The 17697-nt window shown below is 33.7% G+C and overlaps 2 protein-coding genes across 2 annotated transcripts; one reads left to right on the forward strand and one right to left on the reverse strand.

Annotated features, from left to right (window-relative positions):
• Positions 1-2237: 2237 nt before the first annotated feature.
• Positions 2238-6274, forward strand: LOC113869556 (probable vacuolar amino acid transporter YPQ2). The gene is made up of 12 exons (XM_027505937.1): positions 2238-2488; positions 2665-2707; positions 3052-3078; positions 4197-4295; positions 4444-4553; positions 4679-4844; positions 4929-5033; positions 5136-5228; positions 5357-5377; positions 5471-5529; positions 5708-5798; positions 5915-6274. Exons 1-12 carry the CDS (start codon positions 2256-2258, stop codon positions 6014-6016), a joined length of 1149 nt encoding a protein of 382 aa, XP_027361738.1. The 5' UTR covers positions 2238-2255; the 3' UTR covers positions 6017-6274.
• A 4839-nt stretch (positions 6275-11113) lies between these two features.
• LOC113869374 (probable galacturonosyltransferase-like 1) lies at positions 11114-12439 on the reverse strand. Its single transcript, XM_027505672.1, has one exon. The coding sequence runs from the start codon at positions 12267-12269 to the stop codon at positions 11232-11234; it is 1038 nt and encodes a 345-aa protein (XP_027361473.1). The 5' UTR covers positions 12270-12439; the 3' UTR covers positions 11114-11231.
• Between the last annotated feature and the right edge of the window lie 5258 nt (positions 12440-17697).

Raw genomic sequence — 17697 nt, forward strand, 5'->3', positions numbered from 1 at the left:
CAGCGACACGGAAACTTTCTCTCTTATCCTCCTTTTGCCGGATGGGTTATCCCAAATATCATTAATTATCACCATCTACACCCTAGTTGCCAACAGGTTCAACCACTTGTACATATGAATAATCACTCCACGCCCACAGAAAACCCTATTTACAAATGGACCCATCTTTTTTTCGTTTTTCTCTGTTTGATACGTCCCCTGTTTTTTTTCATCTAACGAGGATTATCGTTAGTTAAACAATTTTGTATTGATAGAAGAAGGAACGGCCCAGCTTTGCAGGGAGAGGGGAGTTCTTTTGGGACGTGAATCTTGACGACTTTGGAGGCCACATTCACCATTGCTATTTGGAAACGCCTATATTTTGAACTTGGCCATTATAATGGAATGATTCATGGTTACATTGCTCATTCATTTGCCCAGCTCTACATCGTACAATACTGTTGTTTACTACTGTCACATGATTGACAGATACACAAACAAGCAAAATAACAAATGAATTGATTGTCACTTTTGGGTGTTTATTGAGTGAGTATGATCACATGAGATTCAGTTGAGCTTATGCAAAATTCTCAATTATATATTCTCCTTATTTTGCTGCCACTGAACTAGTTCTTATAGAAATTTGGAAGCTCCAAAGACAAAGAGATTTTTAAAAAAAGAAAGAGACAATACAATAGTAAAATTATTGCAGCATAACATGGACTGATCGGAGCTAGGTTTGAAACTTTTCTGAGCCTCTGAATATTATAAAAAAAATTACTTTTTCCAACCTTTTTATAAATTTTTTTTTATTAAAATCAACAAAAAGTAGTTATATGTTATAAAAGTATATTAAATTTTAGAAATATTTATAATATTAAATGATTAAATAAATGAATATATTGATAAAAAAGTATGAAAAAGTAACAATTAATGTATATAAAAATTAATATTTATTTTTTATAATAAAGAGAAAAATATCAATACTTGTTTCTTATAAAGCATTGCTTAAAAAAACAATGCCTTTAAGCACACTATCAAATGAGAAAAAAAAACACTTTTTTAATAATCATAGATCTAAAAAAATTTATTAATAAAATACAAAATAATATGCTGAAATTACGTTTCAAAGAAATATTTACAAACATAAATTTATTGACTTAAATTTATTTTAATTAAAATTACTTGTTGTAAAATTTAAGTTGATCTAAAATCAAGTTTCCGGATTCTTTTTTAAAACATACATTTATATTTATTGTGCTATAGTTTCTTTTGTTTGAAAATTTTGAAAACATTTGTTCTTCGAAATCACTTTCCAGCATATCCAGTGAATGTGGCGAATATTATTTTCTCTGCAGGGCGCACTCGTCATAGCCTCTGTTAAAGTAATAGACAAAATAGTACGAAAAAATAACACTCTAATGGCAACACTTTCTTGACATCTTCTGTCCTTTTTAATTTTTCCGATCCCATAAAAAAAATAATGACTCTCCAAAGAGAAAAGGAACAAATAATATTTAATCGCCGTTCACTTAATTTGTCTTGATAAAAAAATTAACGCAGTAGAATTTTCCGAGGTTTAGTGCAATGTCATCATGGTTCTGAACAACATTTCTTCGTTTTCTCACGTGTACGTAACATGACCATGGTCTACTGGAAAGTCTGAAAACGTCAATTGTTCACTGGGTCACATGTATATAGATAATTTTGTCTCGTAATATAATTAGTAACAAATATTTTTATATATTCTTTACATTCTATTTATATCTATTTTTTAATTTAACTTTGATTCATACACATGAACACTATTAACATTCTTATCTTTTCATATTATTCTATTTGTATCACATTATATGATTTATTATATTTATTTTCTCTTCTATTCTTGCATCTCTTTAAATTCAATATCAATTAAATAATTTTAATTTTTATTATATTATTTATCACCTTTTTCATTTTTTTCTTTATTTTTATCTCACTTCTTTGCTTCCCAAAAAAAGTGTGAAAAAATTGTTACTCCGCATGATTATGCAATTTGCATAAACTGACATGGGGTTCCCTTGAGCATCGCATGAGAGAATATGCCTCACATACTCATTATTTGTTTAACCGGATTAACCCCGATAAGGACAAAATTGTCTAACAGACGTCCTTTTCACAAATTCACTACTTAATTCATTTGTGTCTTATTTGGTAATTTCAAAAGGGACGTCGCTGCCTTTAAAACGGGCTTAAAACTCATCATCCAAGTGCAAGCAAAACGAACGGAAGAGAGAATGAGAGAGACACAAGTCTCTTACTGCGTGAGCGAGAGTAAACCCTGCGTGGGTTGGGTTGAGAAATACTTCAGTGACTGTCTCTGCAATTTAAATGATGACATATCCTTCGGCTTTGGGTTGATTAGTCTAATATGTTGGGGAGTCGCAGAAATTCCTCAAATAATTACCAACTTTCGCGCTAAGTCTACTCATGGAGTCTCCCTTGCCTTTCTCCTCACTTGGGTCGCCGGGTTCGTAATCTTTCGCCGTTTCTGCTTCTTTTTCTTACCTTTATATGTGTTATTCAAGTCATGAGACATTCTTATTTTAGTACAATTTCCCACACTCAACTCACTTAAACTTTTATTATGTATATATAAAAAAAAAGATTAGTCTGATTGCTGTTTGCTTAAATTTTTGGATGCAGAGATATATTCAACCTCGTCGGTTGCCTTCTGGAACCAGCTACGGTATGCGAGTTTTAAACCATATACATACATTTAAGTGTTTGTTGCGAAAATGCATTTATACGGATAATTTGTGTGTATATATATTTTGCGTGATAAAAAAGAGATACGGAGAAGAAAGAGGTCAGATAGAAAAATAAAATAAGAAGTGGTGTTGTAAATGTTGCATATACAGTATGTCTCGTCTCCATTTGTTTCGTTCCACGCCAATTCTTTATATATTATAGATATATCCCACGACTATGACATTGGATAGCGTGGCCTCCGTTCAAGCTTTATATATAATTGTGAGTGTTGACTTACTTTCTAAAGTTTTTCTTGCTTTTTCGGATGGCTGGAAAATGCAGTTGCCGACCCAGTACTATACAGCTCTGGTAATTCAAATGCAATTATATTTATCTGTAATTTCCTCTCTGAATATTATTTCTCTTCATTGTTTCTTGTTTGGGTGTATAGGTCTTATAATTCAGATCTTAAAACACATCGATATGAAACTTTTAATTATGTTTAGCTTTGGAATTTCATGTTTGGGTATCAATTTGATTTTGATTGATTTTGGTTTCATAAATTTGCTAGTGCTAATAAAGACATTTCTAACTAGAGACACGCCTCATATAGCAAAAATAAAAAGCATTTAATATTTTTCAATAGTTAAAATTATTTTATAATGTATTAAATATTCATTTTAAGATATTTATTTCCAAATTCATCATAATCATAAGTAATTTGTATTTCTTGACCCAAAAACAAGTGATTTGTATTTATTTATTTTTTCGATTATAATAACTGAATATAAAACTGTTAATCTAACAAAAAAAAAGTGCATTTTTATATTTTCACTCAAACGTGATTTAAAATTGAACTTTAATTTCAATTTACTACAATCAAGCGTATCTTGCAAATTTTCAAGGTCTGGGAAGGGTAAACGCTTCACCGAACAATTATAGCATCTTGAATTTTTCGTTTCGGTAAGGTTCATTAACAAAAGCAAAGTTGTTGCAAAAATATTGGGTGGGCCCAATTGTTACAACAACAAAACAAGCGTGTTTTATTGGACTCAAGGCCAACCCATTGGACACGTATTCTTGTTTCCGAAGATAAAATTACGGGAAAAAGAAAAAAAAAACCTCTATAATTCTATTTCCATTTTCACCTAATATGCATCTTCTATGTATATATTGTTTAGTTACATTTTTTATTTATATTAAAAATTAACTCTTTTAAAAAATCAGTAAAAATGTGTCATTAAAAAAAATTCTTAGTATATATAAGTATTTATTAAATAAAAAATATATTGTTTCTTTAAAAATTTAATAGTACCAAGTCAACAGTTAATAAAAAAGAAAGTAAAAAATCTTACTATTGATAAAATACAATTTACACTTTTTATTATTGTTGTAGTAATAGTAATTGATTATTCAATTTCTTTTTGTAACGTACTAAAATTGCAACGTTAATTTGAATTAATGGAAGTTGTTATTGTGATTTACAGCTTTACACAATCACTACTATCGTATTAGTTCTGCAAAGTTTCTACTATGACTACATCTATAAATGGTGCAAGTGTCATCGGAAGATCGACGCGGAAAAGGTTCAGTAATTTTCAAGTCCTTATGCCTCGCTCTGCTAATTTAATTGAAATAGTATATTTGACATGTATTTGTAGATACTAGATATCTAACGGAAGTGTGACGTAACATTCTTTTATCATTTGAAAAATAATTAATTAATTATAATAGGCTGATGAAGAGGAGAAAAAACCTTTGAGACCGAAATTGGGCTACGAGTCAGGAATTCCAATACAAAATGGTGGAACCAGAGCAACACCTCGACGGGAGTACTACTATAGGTACGTAACGTATTTATATTGAATAACTCTGCTATTAATGATTAATTCATACCTCTTAACACTTAATTAATGATTTGATTAAGAAATGATCTAAGTGAATTTTAATTTTTGAGTTAATTAAACAGGTCAGCGAGATCATTGGCTGGTAATGATACCCCACCATTGGGTAGCTACTTGAGAGGTGCTAGAAGTGTCCCTTCAGCCATGGAACGGAACAATGATTCGTCTTCTGATGATGAGGCACCTCCACTTTCCTCTACACAACCTAGACCCATCCCCCGCTCTGTCCCTGTAAGTCTTTTCCTTCGTTACTAATCCATTGATTAATGCAAAACATAAAAATTCACAGAATTTATTTTTGGTTCAATGTTTCAGGCAAGTTACGGAACTTTTCTAGCAGCATCTTTAAACTTGCCACGACAGGGTAATGCTTTGAGGGAGGGATACATAAGATTGAGTGGAAGAAAACTACTCTTGCAGGTTAATTTATTCACACATTCGTATAATCATTTCTATAGACTATGGTTGCTTTTGCGTAAGTGCATTCCCTTGCTGCCACTTCATTACTATAACTCATCACAGGAACAAGAAATGCACAGTGCTTTGGGTCAATGGTTAGGATGGTTCATGGCTGCTATTTATATGGGTGGCCGCCTCCCTCAAATATGGTTGAATGTATGTGTAAACCAAACGTTTTATTTACTTCCCAATATTTTTCTTCATTTCTTCTACAGTTAGTTGTGTTCTATTTTTTTTGTGCGTTAATTACTGAGAAAATTGTTGTTTATATGACCATTGGCCAGATTAAACGAGGGAGCGTGGAGGTAACATTTGTTTTTAATCATTTATTGTTTTGGAAATATGCATCACAAGTGTATGCTTCGACTGATTTAGATTCTTTCTCTCTTCATCATCAGGGCCTAAATCCTCTTATGTTCATGTTTGCACTGATCGCCAATGCCACATATGTGGGAAGGTTACCATTTTACTCTTGTACTTGTATATATTTTGTCTGGTTCAGCATAATTTTAAGGAAATAATAGTTTATTTAAATAAATAAATATTTTAAAAAATAAGCTAACTTTCACAGATCATCGTGTTATTCTCAAATAAACTAAAATTAAGTAATCTAACTCCTCTATCGTTATGTGCAGTATTCTTGTACGAACAACCGAATGGGAAAGCATCAAAGCCAATATGCCATGGTTGTTGGATGCCATAGTTTGCGTGGCATTGGACCTATTCGTATCCTACACAGTTTTCCTTGCAAATTTTTAACATGCTCTTATTTTGGTTGCACTACTCTCACTAGTAAAGGAATATGTTTCCGGCTATATGTTGCTAATCCTTAACAATGACAGATAATCTTGCAGTACGCCAACTATAGATACCTTCGGCAGAGAGCAGAAAACGACGGTGATTATGGAAACTACAAAGAAGCCATAAAAAGTGTTGTGTCTTGATTTGTGGGACTGTAACTGATGCATGTTAACCTTCCCAAAATTGAACCGGCGTTACACTTTTATTCTACCAATACCACGACATTCAATTATTAGTGTTTGGGTCTGGCTAAAAATTGATATGGACTAATTATAATTAGGAAACGCGTCAATTCGCGTGCTAAAATGAGGTATATGACTACCAGCTATCAAGTTAATTGTCAAATTTATGAATTATGAACCGTTCGAAATTTGTTTACCAAATCATAAAGAAAAATTTCCACTTATTGTGTCGCTGTCAACGGCCATCAAAGATAGGATTGATGACTACTCCTATCCAAGTTATCGAGTTTGTGAATTATGAACCGTTCACTCACGATTTCACACTCACTAATCTCAACAAAATGATAATCTGAAAATGCAAATTTCCTCTCTGTGTCGCTATCAAAGAGCCAACAAAGATAGGATTGATGATTTTTTAATTACCCGTACATGTAAAAAGAGTGGTAGGACTTAGCCAGGTTCACGATGAGACTACACTGGCTTGATGTGATCAATTATAATGATTTAATTAATTGATTATAATAACAAGGGAAACAAAACAAAAACAGATATTTTCTGCGGCTATCGATCATATAATATTTAATAACAACAGATTGGATGTAAAAAAAAAATGAACTGTCATATCATTTTTGGTATAATATATGAAAAGGTAAAGTTAAAGTTAGCATGGTCAATTAATGTTAATTATGAGAACGAAAAGTTACAGAACAGGGAACTGGGTGAGAGAGTATTTGGCTTTTTCCTTTCAGAAATGAATGGTGTACACACACAAACTTCGGGACACCCATTGATTAACAACATAAAAAGAAGAGGAAAAAAAATAAATGATTATATTCATTTCCCGCAAAATTTCTGTACCACGACTATATATGTGTGTACATCTTCGCTGTTATTAAGAACCTTTTAGGAATAAAAATTAAACATGCCACAGAGGCCACAGTGCTAGGGTTCCTGTCCGATACGTCTTCATTTTCAGTTGCACATCATTGCCTCAGAGTTCGCTTTGGTAGTAATTCAGGTTGAAAATTCTCCACACACCACCTCTACGCAAAGATTATTACGATTTCTGTATTTTTTTCAATTTAATTAGCACACCTAAATTTTAAGACACTGTCATTTCAATGTATTTTCATTTCAATTTTAATGCTGTCACGTTTTTAAAATTATTTAAAAAATATTTATTCAAAAACTACTAAAAATAACTTTTGAAACCAAATAGTCTCTTAACTTTTTATAACCTAACTACAACGAAGTTATAGGTGAGAACTACAGCTTTACAGTGTTCCTTCAAATGAACACTAAATTACAAACACACTTACTTGAATCACTCAAACTAATATTGCTCCTTCAAATTGTACTAGTATCTAAGTATGCTTTATTGCTCCTTCGAATTGTGTGTGTGACCTGTGTCAGCTTCTAAACCCAATGAATTGCCCATACCAATACGAAAAAAGTGCATGTCCATTAAGAGGTAAAGCCCGCTTCTGATTTCGCTATGTAAATCGAGACCCTCAAAGCTTATTAGGCTACACAAAACGGCACCATGTTAGTAAGGGCCCAAATGTGAAGCTTTTGGGGGTTTGTCCGGTCCAGAAGCAAAGTGGAAGACGTTTGGTCAACAAACTTTTGACCCAACACAAAAAAACTCCAAATATAGCAACCAAGGTAATCAATCACATGACAACTGACAAGGAACCATCAGCATCTACGTAAAATGATGACAGCAATCACCATAGATACCAACAATCGAAGTTTCGATTTTGAATTTCATAATTGAAAGCTTGAATCATAAAATTCGGTCCTTGACTGTTTGGTAATGTTTGCGTATCTTTGCGATAATCTTTATGTTTGATAGAAAATTTTTAGCTTCCAGGTTGATGTCGCTTAGAACTCAAATGTTCCAGTGGTGAAACAAACAAACAAACACAACCAAAACAGATAGTTACACACTAACATCTGTGGCTGTTGCTTTTGACGAAAATAAAAATAGATGATATGAATCCCTCACCCAACAAATCATCACAATGAAAAAGGAAAAACATAGTAGAAATGAATAGCAGAATAGATAGAATTAAAAAGAGAATACTATAATAAGATTCATATATAATTATTTTCCCCGGAGGGTAGGGGGAAAGGAGTATATGTTTAAACTTAAATCAACATTTGCCGCCAAGAAATTCAATTAATATTTTGTCCTTTCTTTGTATCCCCATTAAGTTCTAACCGAGATTTTAGGGAATTTGCTCATGGCTATGGGCACATCACTTTCTCTTTCTTTTTCTCTTTGTTGCTCATCATGTTCCGCGTCTCCCTCCCTCCCATACCTCTTCACCTCCATGTGCTGCTTGCTCCCTCTATTTCTCCATCTCTTTATGTGGCCATGCATCATATTCCTCTATCCAACACTCATTCATGCAAAACGGACAATTTGACCATATAATATAAACCTTTATGATACCCTTTCTTTGTGTATTTAATTTCCAAATCCATAGTAATCCGCGTACCCCATGTTCTATGACCTTGTGTATATTGCGTACAAATTTAGATACATACATAAGTTGACTTAAAATAAGGAAGGCCCAATTGTTGTACACTCCACGGCAATTTTTAACGTCTCAAGTTTCAAGTCTTTTACTTTGTCCGGTCCCTGATCTCGCACAAAGAAAATAACTAAAACCTATTCTAATTTCCACGGGTGCCTTGGAATATTTCTCCTTCAAAGTGATATGATAAAATAAGCTAGATATGAATCAGGTATTTTGTGATTGAGTTAAACAAAGCTTGTAATATATTAAATGGTCCTCTTTCAAGTATAAAACGACCTCACGGATACTCATTTCATCAAATAGTTAATAAAAAATAAATTTAAAATAATCCAACGAATCAGAGATCATTTTTTACAGCTTTATGCAATGTTTCATGAAAAACAAAATTAGTGCATGCAGTGTTAGAAAAATGTTAACTAACATTAATTAAGAAGGAACTTTTTTTGTTATCTATAATCAAAATTATTTTTTTAAAAGTATTCATCATATTAACAAGATAATATGTGTAATCGAAAAGATATAAAGAATTATATTATTATATAAATTAATAAATATTTATAGATAGCAAAAAAATATAGAATAAAATTTATTAAACCTTAAAAATGTAAATCTAATTTATTCTCAAAAACATTTAATATTTCTAAGACACTCGTTATCTGTACTAAATTTTCTGCAAGTTTGTGGCCTATGCGTGCGCTTTCAATGAATGGATGTACTGCTGCATCGAGTGAGTATTGACTGCGTTAACAGGAAAAGGGGGCCATTACTTCCGTGGCAGATGGCAAGATGCCGAGATGGGAGAATATACACACATACGGTGCCATTTCCGGCTTTACAGTGCTATTATTCTTATTCTTATTATTGAGTTTAGCTAATAAGTATCTAATATAACATTTTGTTAAACCGTTAAAGATTGAATCTTCGTAATTACTTAAGAACAATAGTATTATTTCTTCAATGTTTTCAATACTCTCAAACATTCTTCCCCAAATATTTTTATCCTTTAGGTAACAGCTTTTTTTTTTTCACGCTGATCACGTTAAGCTGCTGCTGTTACAGATAAAAAAAGACAGAGGAGGTTGGACGCTGGGAGTCTTTTCAATATGAATTAATGTTTACGTACATTCTGACATTGATTTCCTCAGATATATGCATTCAAAGTTCAAACTAGTAGTACTTTTTTGTTTTCCGTTTAGTATGAAAGCTTGACTTTTGCTTCAATATTTTCACATTTATTCACTCATGTACGATTTAGCAACAGGCAATTGATTATTCCATAATAGAGAGTTGAAAGGAGGATGCATAACCACCATGGTTCACTGTATAATCAACCGGAATATGTTAAACATGGGATAGGATAGATACATGTTTATATTATATGAATGGACCAGAGTAAATATTTATAGCAAAAAAATTATGTAAATAATAGAAGGACAAGACGTATCGATGCAAATGAAAAACTAAAAAATGAATAATCATATTTGTATAACAATTTATACGTAATGAAAAGAGATAGAAAGAAATTTAAAAAATATAGTAAGTAATATAATAAAAAGGTTTAAAAATAAAAAGAATTTTTTTTGTTAAAATTATTATATAAATAACATTATATATTCTTAAAAAATGTGGTAAGTCAAATAAAACATATCAGTGTTAAGGCGCAGTTGGTTTTTTTTCTCCTTTCTTTTTAAGAGGTAGATAGGTTTTTTCTTTGGACCAAAGGACATGTTTTTATTTATTCATTGTTAAATCTCAGCACGTTTTATTTATAATTAACTAAACAGTCAGTGTCTCTCAGTGATTACTTGTTTCTAGCAGCAATTGACTCCTATTCAAATTACTAAGTATAGAAAATGATTCCAACTTCAAAATTTTGGATTACAAAAAAGAATGCCATCATGAATCTGGTCAAAACACTCAAAAGCAATGTTTGGGTTTGGCCAGACAATAGAAGCATCATCATAGGGATAAACCGAGTGATTCACTTAGACAAGAAAAATATCCGAATATATATATATATATATACGATCCTTTTTAGATCCGTAGCTATGACGAACACACGGTCACCACCGACAACGTTAACGCATACCCTCTCCCTCTTGTTTTCAGACACAGTCAGCCACTATTCCAGTTGATTAACAAGTTCCATAATTGTTCACTCCTATTTCACACGTAAAAATGCGTCGAATATGTATAATTTCTGAATTATCTATTTGGCATATGCGTTTTCAACAAAAACGGCTACGTAAAATGATGAGTATGATATATTAAAAAGAAGACGTAGGGGGGAAATCCCATGCCCTTCCATTCATAAACCATAAAAATCATTTAAGAAATTATATTAAAACCTTTATTATCAAATTATTCATTGTTAGTAGTTACAAGGCATAATAACAGTGATGCAATGCCTCAAAAAAAAGGGTACCTGGCTGTACAACTTAAGATATGACAGAAGGCAAGGAGTGACTCCAGCGCCAACTCCCCAAGGACAAGCCATATACACAGCGCTAAACCAAAACTACTTGGGCCAACGAAAAAGGAAAGACAAAACAGAAAAGAGGTAATAATTGACTTTATTTCCGCAAAGAAAGATAAAAAAATTTAAAATGGTAATTATGACGCGGCTAACGCTATGCTTCGAGAGCGAAAGGTGTCTCCAGAAGATCGTAGGGAGCCCATAACGCATCCAAGGGGCAAGGGCGGTTCGCGTCTAGCCTGGCCCACGGCTTCCCCTTCCCACTCCAATGCAACAGACTCACCGGGCCCGGATGCAAGTCCCTGCAAAGCCCGCGGAAGTTATCCCCCCCAAGCCCATGCTGGTTCCACCTGTGATCCACCGGACCTATATTCCCCGCGAAAACAAGCAGAAACGGCGGCAACGACCCAAGCTCATAGATCCTCATTCTCTTCTGGAGCTCCATCCATTCCTGGATTTTAGTAGTGTAATCCCCGGCCCGCCACCGTTCTAGATCAATTACCATCACACCGGTGTTGAAATAACAGGGCCTTCGCCCCGCGAAGGTGAGGGAAAGAGAAGGATTCGACCAGAAAGATGGTGTGAAGTACGCGCTGAAGTTGGCGTTGCAGTATTCGGGGGCAGCGAGGACGGAGTTTTCGCCGAGAGGGGTAGCAGCGAGTTTTGCAATGTCGTCGACGAGTACGAGGTCGGAGTCGAGGTAGACGATGTTGCGGACGCAGAGAGGGAGAAGATTGGCCATGTAATTACGAGCGTAGTTGAGAGGGCAATCCAATGCGGAGCGGATGGAGGTGGAAATGAGTCCCGCGACGGCGTGGTCGTCGAAAGGGTAGATTTGGAATTTCAAATAAGGGAAGGAGTTGGAGAGGGTGCGGTTGAGGAGAGCGGTGGAAGAGGCTTTGGATGCCGCGGTGACGAAATGGAAGATGATGTTTTCAGGACAAGAAGAGTGTTGGAGAACGGAGAGGATGGCGGCCATGGAACCCCGAAGGTAGGTGACGTCGAGTGTCATTGCCACGTGTACTGCATCGCCGGAACACGTGTCGTTCTGTTGGAGGGCAATGGTTGGACAGTTTGGGGAGTTGTAGAATTTTGGGGCTTGTTTGAAGCGTTGAGTTGTGGCTGTGGTGGCGTTAATGGAAACGATGATAATGAGGATGAGACACAAACACTTGGGTGCAGCAGTGGCCATCTCCTCTCTCTTTCTCTATGGTGTGAGGAAGGAAAGAGAGGTTTCGTTTATGTGTATGTGATTGTTAAATACGAGAGGTTTGCTCTAAAACCATTACACCATGTAGAATCTGCAAAGAGTCACTTCTGCTCTCTCTCTCTCTGTGGCTTTCAAAAATAGTTTCCTTTATGTCTAGTCAATGATCTTCGGTTACGTCTTTTTTTCTGTATGCCAATACCAATATCAATCCCAATGTTACCGCCAACTAAATATTTATGTTCTGTGACCTCTTTACTTACGGACGGTACCTTATTCAACTCAGTCAAATATTGCTGATAACTTTAGTTTTGTTTAATTATAAATTATTTTTTTTAATTCATTCAAGAGCTTGAAATATTTTATTATTTTGCTTATCAAACTGAATCAATCACACGTTTTGTTTACTTGCTTCTTTTCCAAATAAACTTCCTGATACATACATTGGAAATCAGAATTTCCTTAATAATTTGACTTATTTCCCTTAATTGTGCATTGGCAATTAAACGGCACCGTCAATTGGATTTGGAATACATACATAGATGGATACACCGTAAATAAATCCACAATGGAAGAAAAAATGGGTTCTTTTCCACGTTTCTTCTCTCCGAACAAGTCCAAAACAAGAATTAAACTTTGATGAATAATTTTAAATCCTTCTGCTCTTTATTTCTATAAATCTTCTTGATTATTAAATAAGAAGGTTATTTAATATATTTTATATTTTTAACATAATAATAAAAAAATATCTTCACTTTACAAAGTAGTAGAAAAATTATAAAATAATATACGAAAGCACTTTAATTATCCATGTTATGAGGGTAATAGTTACAATTGAAGGTTCTCAGCCCAAAGAGTGAAAAAAAAAAATCAAATTGTGTACATTGGAGTAAAGAAAATTGAAAAGATATATATTTCCATGATCGTATTGTTATTAATACGAATTGTATTCCCTATTTAATTTCGTTGCGTTCCTTCGTTTTCTTTCTTAGTTGAGCCATCCACTTCTGCGGAAAGCTCCAGCAATGTGTTTACAAATATAACTTGCATCTCAAACAAACGACATTTTTTGGCAGGGAAAATCACTTTTACGACTTCCCATGTGTATACATAATCACCAAATTCACAGTGATCAAATCAACCGATCGATCCCAATAGCATCATAAATAGTTCCTACTAGTCATTAACCTTGTGCATATATACATCTTTTTGTTCCTCCAAAAACTGAACAAGAGTTGCATTATTTGAATAAATTTTACTATTTTTAATTTATAATAACTATCGATCAAATATTTGCAGAATAATTAAGAAAAAATAAGGGAAGACAAATTTAATGATTTGATTATACTACTTGTCATTTTACTTTATTAATACTATTTGGTACTTTATTTATTACAAATACAAAAAGATAGATAAAGATAAATTTATAAAAAAAAAAGTATTTAACATGTAAAAGTGATAATTATAGAGACAATGTAGGAGTGAAAAGAAAAGAATCCCGTGATTGAGGAATCGATCGAGATACACAAAGGAGTCATAACAAAATCTTTGTGATTAAAAACATAGCCAAGGCAGCATCTATATTTAATTAGCTGGTTGCAAATAGTTTCAAGAGTAGACACGTTGCGTGAAGGAGGGACCCCAAAATGGTGCTTCTTAAACATGAAATGTCATCTGAAAAAAAAGGTGGAAGAAGACGTGTGGTGGTGTTGGTTAATTTCAAAGGGAAAGGGACATCCAAGCTAGAGAGATATGGTAGGGCAATGACTCCACAGTGACAGGTTCTCTTTTTCTCAATCCTGACCTATATATACCGATCCTTTCGTGCCTCTACTCCCATCACCAAGTCCATGACCTGACGTAATTTTCATAAACGAGAACGGTTCTTTTACACTTCATTTTGAGGTTTATTGTCAATTGTCAAATGAGTGAAAAAGAAACAGACATAATAGATTATATGATTAAAAAAATATAAAGGAAAATAAAAGTGTGCTTGATAGAATTAATGAACAAGTTAATCAAGAATTGAAAAACTAGTCAAAAACTAAAAGATAAAACTTGAAAAGCTAGTTAATTGAGTTGAAAATGTTCAGTATAATTGATTGTTGAACTAGCTAATAAATGGAAAATTATAGATAAAAATATCATTTTTTTAGTTCAAAAATTGAAATTTGATAATTATATATTTTTAAATGATTATAATTTTTTATTTTACTCTAATTTTACATTATTTTTGTTAAATAAAATAAGACAATATAAATTAATTATATTACTATTTTGATAATTTTACATAAAAATAGGATTTATTAATTTTGTTATATTGTAACAACATTTAATCACAAAAGTGGTAAATAAATTGAACGTAAGAAAAGTAAATATAGTAAAGTCTTAGAAATTAAATAGGTGAAAAAGAGAAATTATTTGAAATGACAAAGACAAAAATTTTAAAAATATAATATTTGAAAAGTAATATTTAAAAACATTAATTAGAGTAACATTTTAAAAAAAATACTAGTAGTCATTTATCTTAATTAGTTACCTAATTAAACGAGCCTATTTTTATTAAACTTTTTTTTCAAGTAGTTACAATATCTTTCTGTACACACTCTAAATGTAAAATTATACCATATGTTTCATAAATTTTCCCCAACTAGTGCTTTCCTGAAGGAGTTACTTGCTTTATGAAGGGGTCAAAGAAAATCTTTATCAAAATTAAAGTACCAGGTATGCATCTCTTCATTAAAGACAAGGGACATGGTTTAAGTAACACTATTCCAATAAATATCAGCCGATTTCTATCCTACAGAACAAAATGTAAGCATAACTTGTAAGTAATATTTTGTGAACAATTGTCTTTTTTAATCCAAACAATTTACTTATAACAGTATTCTTAGTTAAGAAAAAAAAAATTTTATTGCTAACACATTAATTTTTTTACTTTTATTTAAAAGTAGAAATTTTGGTTTTAAACCAACGCATCAAATCCTTGCCCTATGTTTCTTAGCTGGCACTTAATTGTTTTCATAATGTGAAAAGGTAAGTCCAAGCGTCCCAACCCAAAATATTTGTTGTAAAATTTTTAAGAAACTTTAAAAATTTTATAGAATCAAATTGAAAGAAGCATACATGTGATATTGGAAATTTGATCTCATTAGTTAATTTATAGCATTTTTGGATTTTTATTTTGAGAAAACCCATATTTCTAGCACGGTTTTCTTTTTTATAACTTTTTATACTGGATAGGATATTATTCGGTCTTACCTCTATGAAAAGGTAACTGAGTACCCCTTCGGTCTAATATAGCTGAATACCCTTTGTTAGATTAGAAGGTAATTAATCCAATTAAGGGTAATAATCAAAATATTATCTACTTTAATTAAAGGGTCAAAATCAAGGCTAACTTAGCAAGTCCATTAGCCCATAACAATGCCTATAAAAGGAAGGTAGAAAGTACAGGTAAAGGGTAAACTTTTTTAATATAAAATAGCATTTATTGCTCAGAACCGAATCCTGACTTCAGCATCGGAGTGTCTTTTGCAGGTACCCTCTCCACGTCAAGTAACGTCAGCAAGATACGGAAGGACGTCACCCTATCCAAGCAGAGACTTGAAGACTAGTGTTTCCCTAGTATGAACATTTTGGCGCCTACCGTGGGGCACGATTTGTCTTATTTTTTAAGAGTAATCATGGTACTTAAAAAAAGCCAGCAAGACAGACAGACTCAGTAAGGCAGAACCTTTCGGCAGCAGGAGGATACTACACCTAGTCAGCTGATCCCTGAAGTTCTAATGGAGGGAGGTCGCGATGAAAGCCTCTTTGCAGTGTTGAGGCAACTCAAAGCAGAGATGATGGAAATGAAGAAGGAAAGGGAGAAAGACGCTCTTTAGCTTTCGGCTTTGAGAAAGGAAAATGTCAACTTAAAAGAAGAGATAAGAACTCACATACCTTCTCAAACTACACCCCTCGTCCAAGAGTAGCGAGAGTCCTTGGCATTGCAAGAAAAGCCTAAGGGAACTCCACAAGTTGGAATCCCTACTGAACGGGATGATGTCTCGGGTCGAAGCCCTTTTATTCAGTTTATCCTGGAGGCCAAGTTACCCAATAACTGGAGAGGTTTAACGTTAGAAAAGTATGATAGAAAGACTGATCCAGGAGAATACTTAGATATTTTCATAACCCAAGTCAGTCTGTATACAGAAAACGAGGCCTTATAGTGCAGAATTTTCCCCATTTCCCTTCGAGGACCAGCCCTCAGTTGGTTCACCAGGCTATCCCCTTCATCCATTGATTCGTTTGTAACCCTCATCAGATGATTCAATTTACAGTTTGCCACTAGTCATCCTCATCAACTGACCTCGTTGGCTTTGGTTAATATTCGCCAGGAGAAAAAGGAAACACTCAGGTCATTTATGGAACGTTTCGGGCAAATGGCCCCTCTCTATCCAGAACTTGGATCCGGCAGTTGCGATACACCATCTCACAACAGCCCTTAGGCTAGGGCCGTTTGTCAACAGTATCTACAAAAAATCCCATGTCGACCTAGATGAACTACGTTGTTGAGCAACCAAGTACATGCAAATGGAAGAACTGGCCGAGTTCCACAACCAGGCCTAGATGGAGAAAGTGCCCAGTTGAAGAGAATCTGAAGGGAATGAACACGCAAGAAACAAACATGGAAACAAGGACCAAAAGATCGGAACTGAACATCTCCCAAGGAGACCTAGGTTTGTAAGTTACACAATGTTAAACACCAGCCAGTCCAAGGTACTCGAGCAGACTTTAGCAACAGAGATATTGACAATATCAAAGCGTACGAACATTCTCAATTGGGCTAAAAATTGTACTTAGTAAATTTAGTGCACTTTTTCCTCACTCAAGTTTTGTCCTCTTTTTAGAATGTGAAAAAAGGTTTTCCAGATAAGGTCTTTAACGAGACACTTCATCAATAAAATGACAGAACTTTCTTTACAAGTCAATAGTCTCTTATTATTTCCCCTCGAGTACCTCACTTGGCTAAAGTTGAATTAAATATTCCTTCCCAAGTACCACACTTGGCTAAGGTTGAATTAAATATTCTCTCCTGGGTACTTCACTCGGCTAAGGTTGAATCAAAATTCCTTCTCAAGTACCTCACTTGGCTAAGGTTGAATTAAATATTTTCTCCCGAGTACCTCACTCGGCTAAGGTTGAATTAAATATTCCCTCCCAAGTACCAAACTTGGTCAAGGTTGAATTAAATATTTTCTCCCAAGTACCACACTCGGCTAAGGTTGAATCAAAATTCCCTTCCAAGTACCTCACTTGGCTAAGGTTGAATTAAAGTACCTCACTTGGCTAAGGTTGAATTAAATATTCCCTCCCAAGTACCACACTTAGCTAAGGTTGAATTAAATATTCCCTCTCGAATACCTCA

The sequence above is a fragment of the Abrus precatorius genome, unplaced genomic scaffold (genome assembly GCF_003935025.1).
Source record: "Abrus precatorius isolate BTA unplaced genomic scaffold, Abrus_2018 Scaffold6, whole genome shotgun sequence".
Classification (NCBI taxonomy): Eukaryota; Viridiplantae; Streptophyta; class Magnoliopsida; order Fabales; family Fabaceae; genus Abrus; species Abrus precatorius.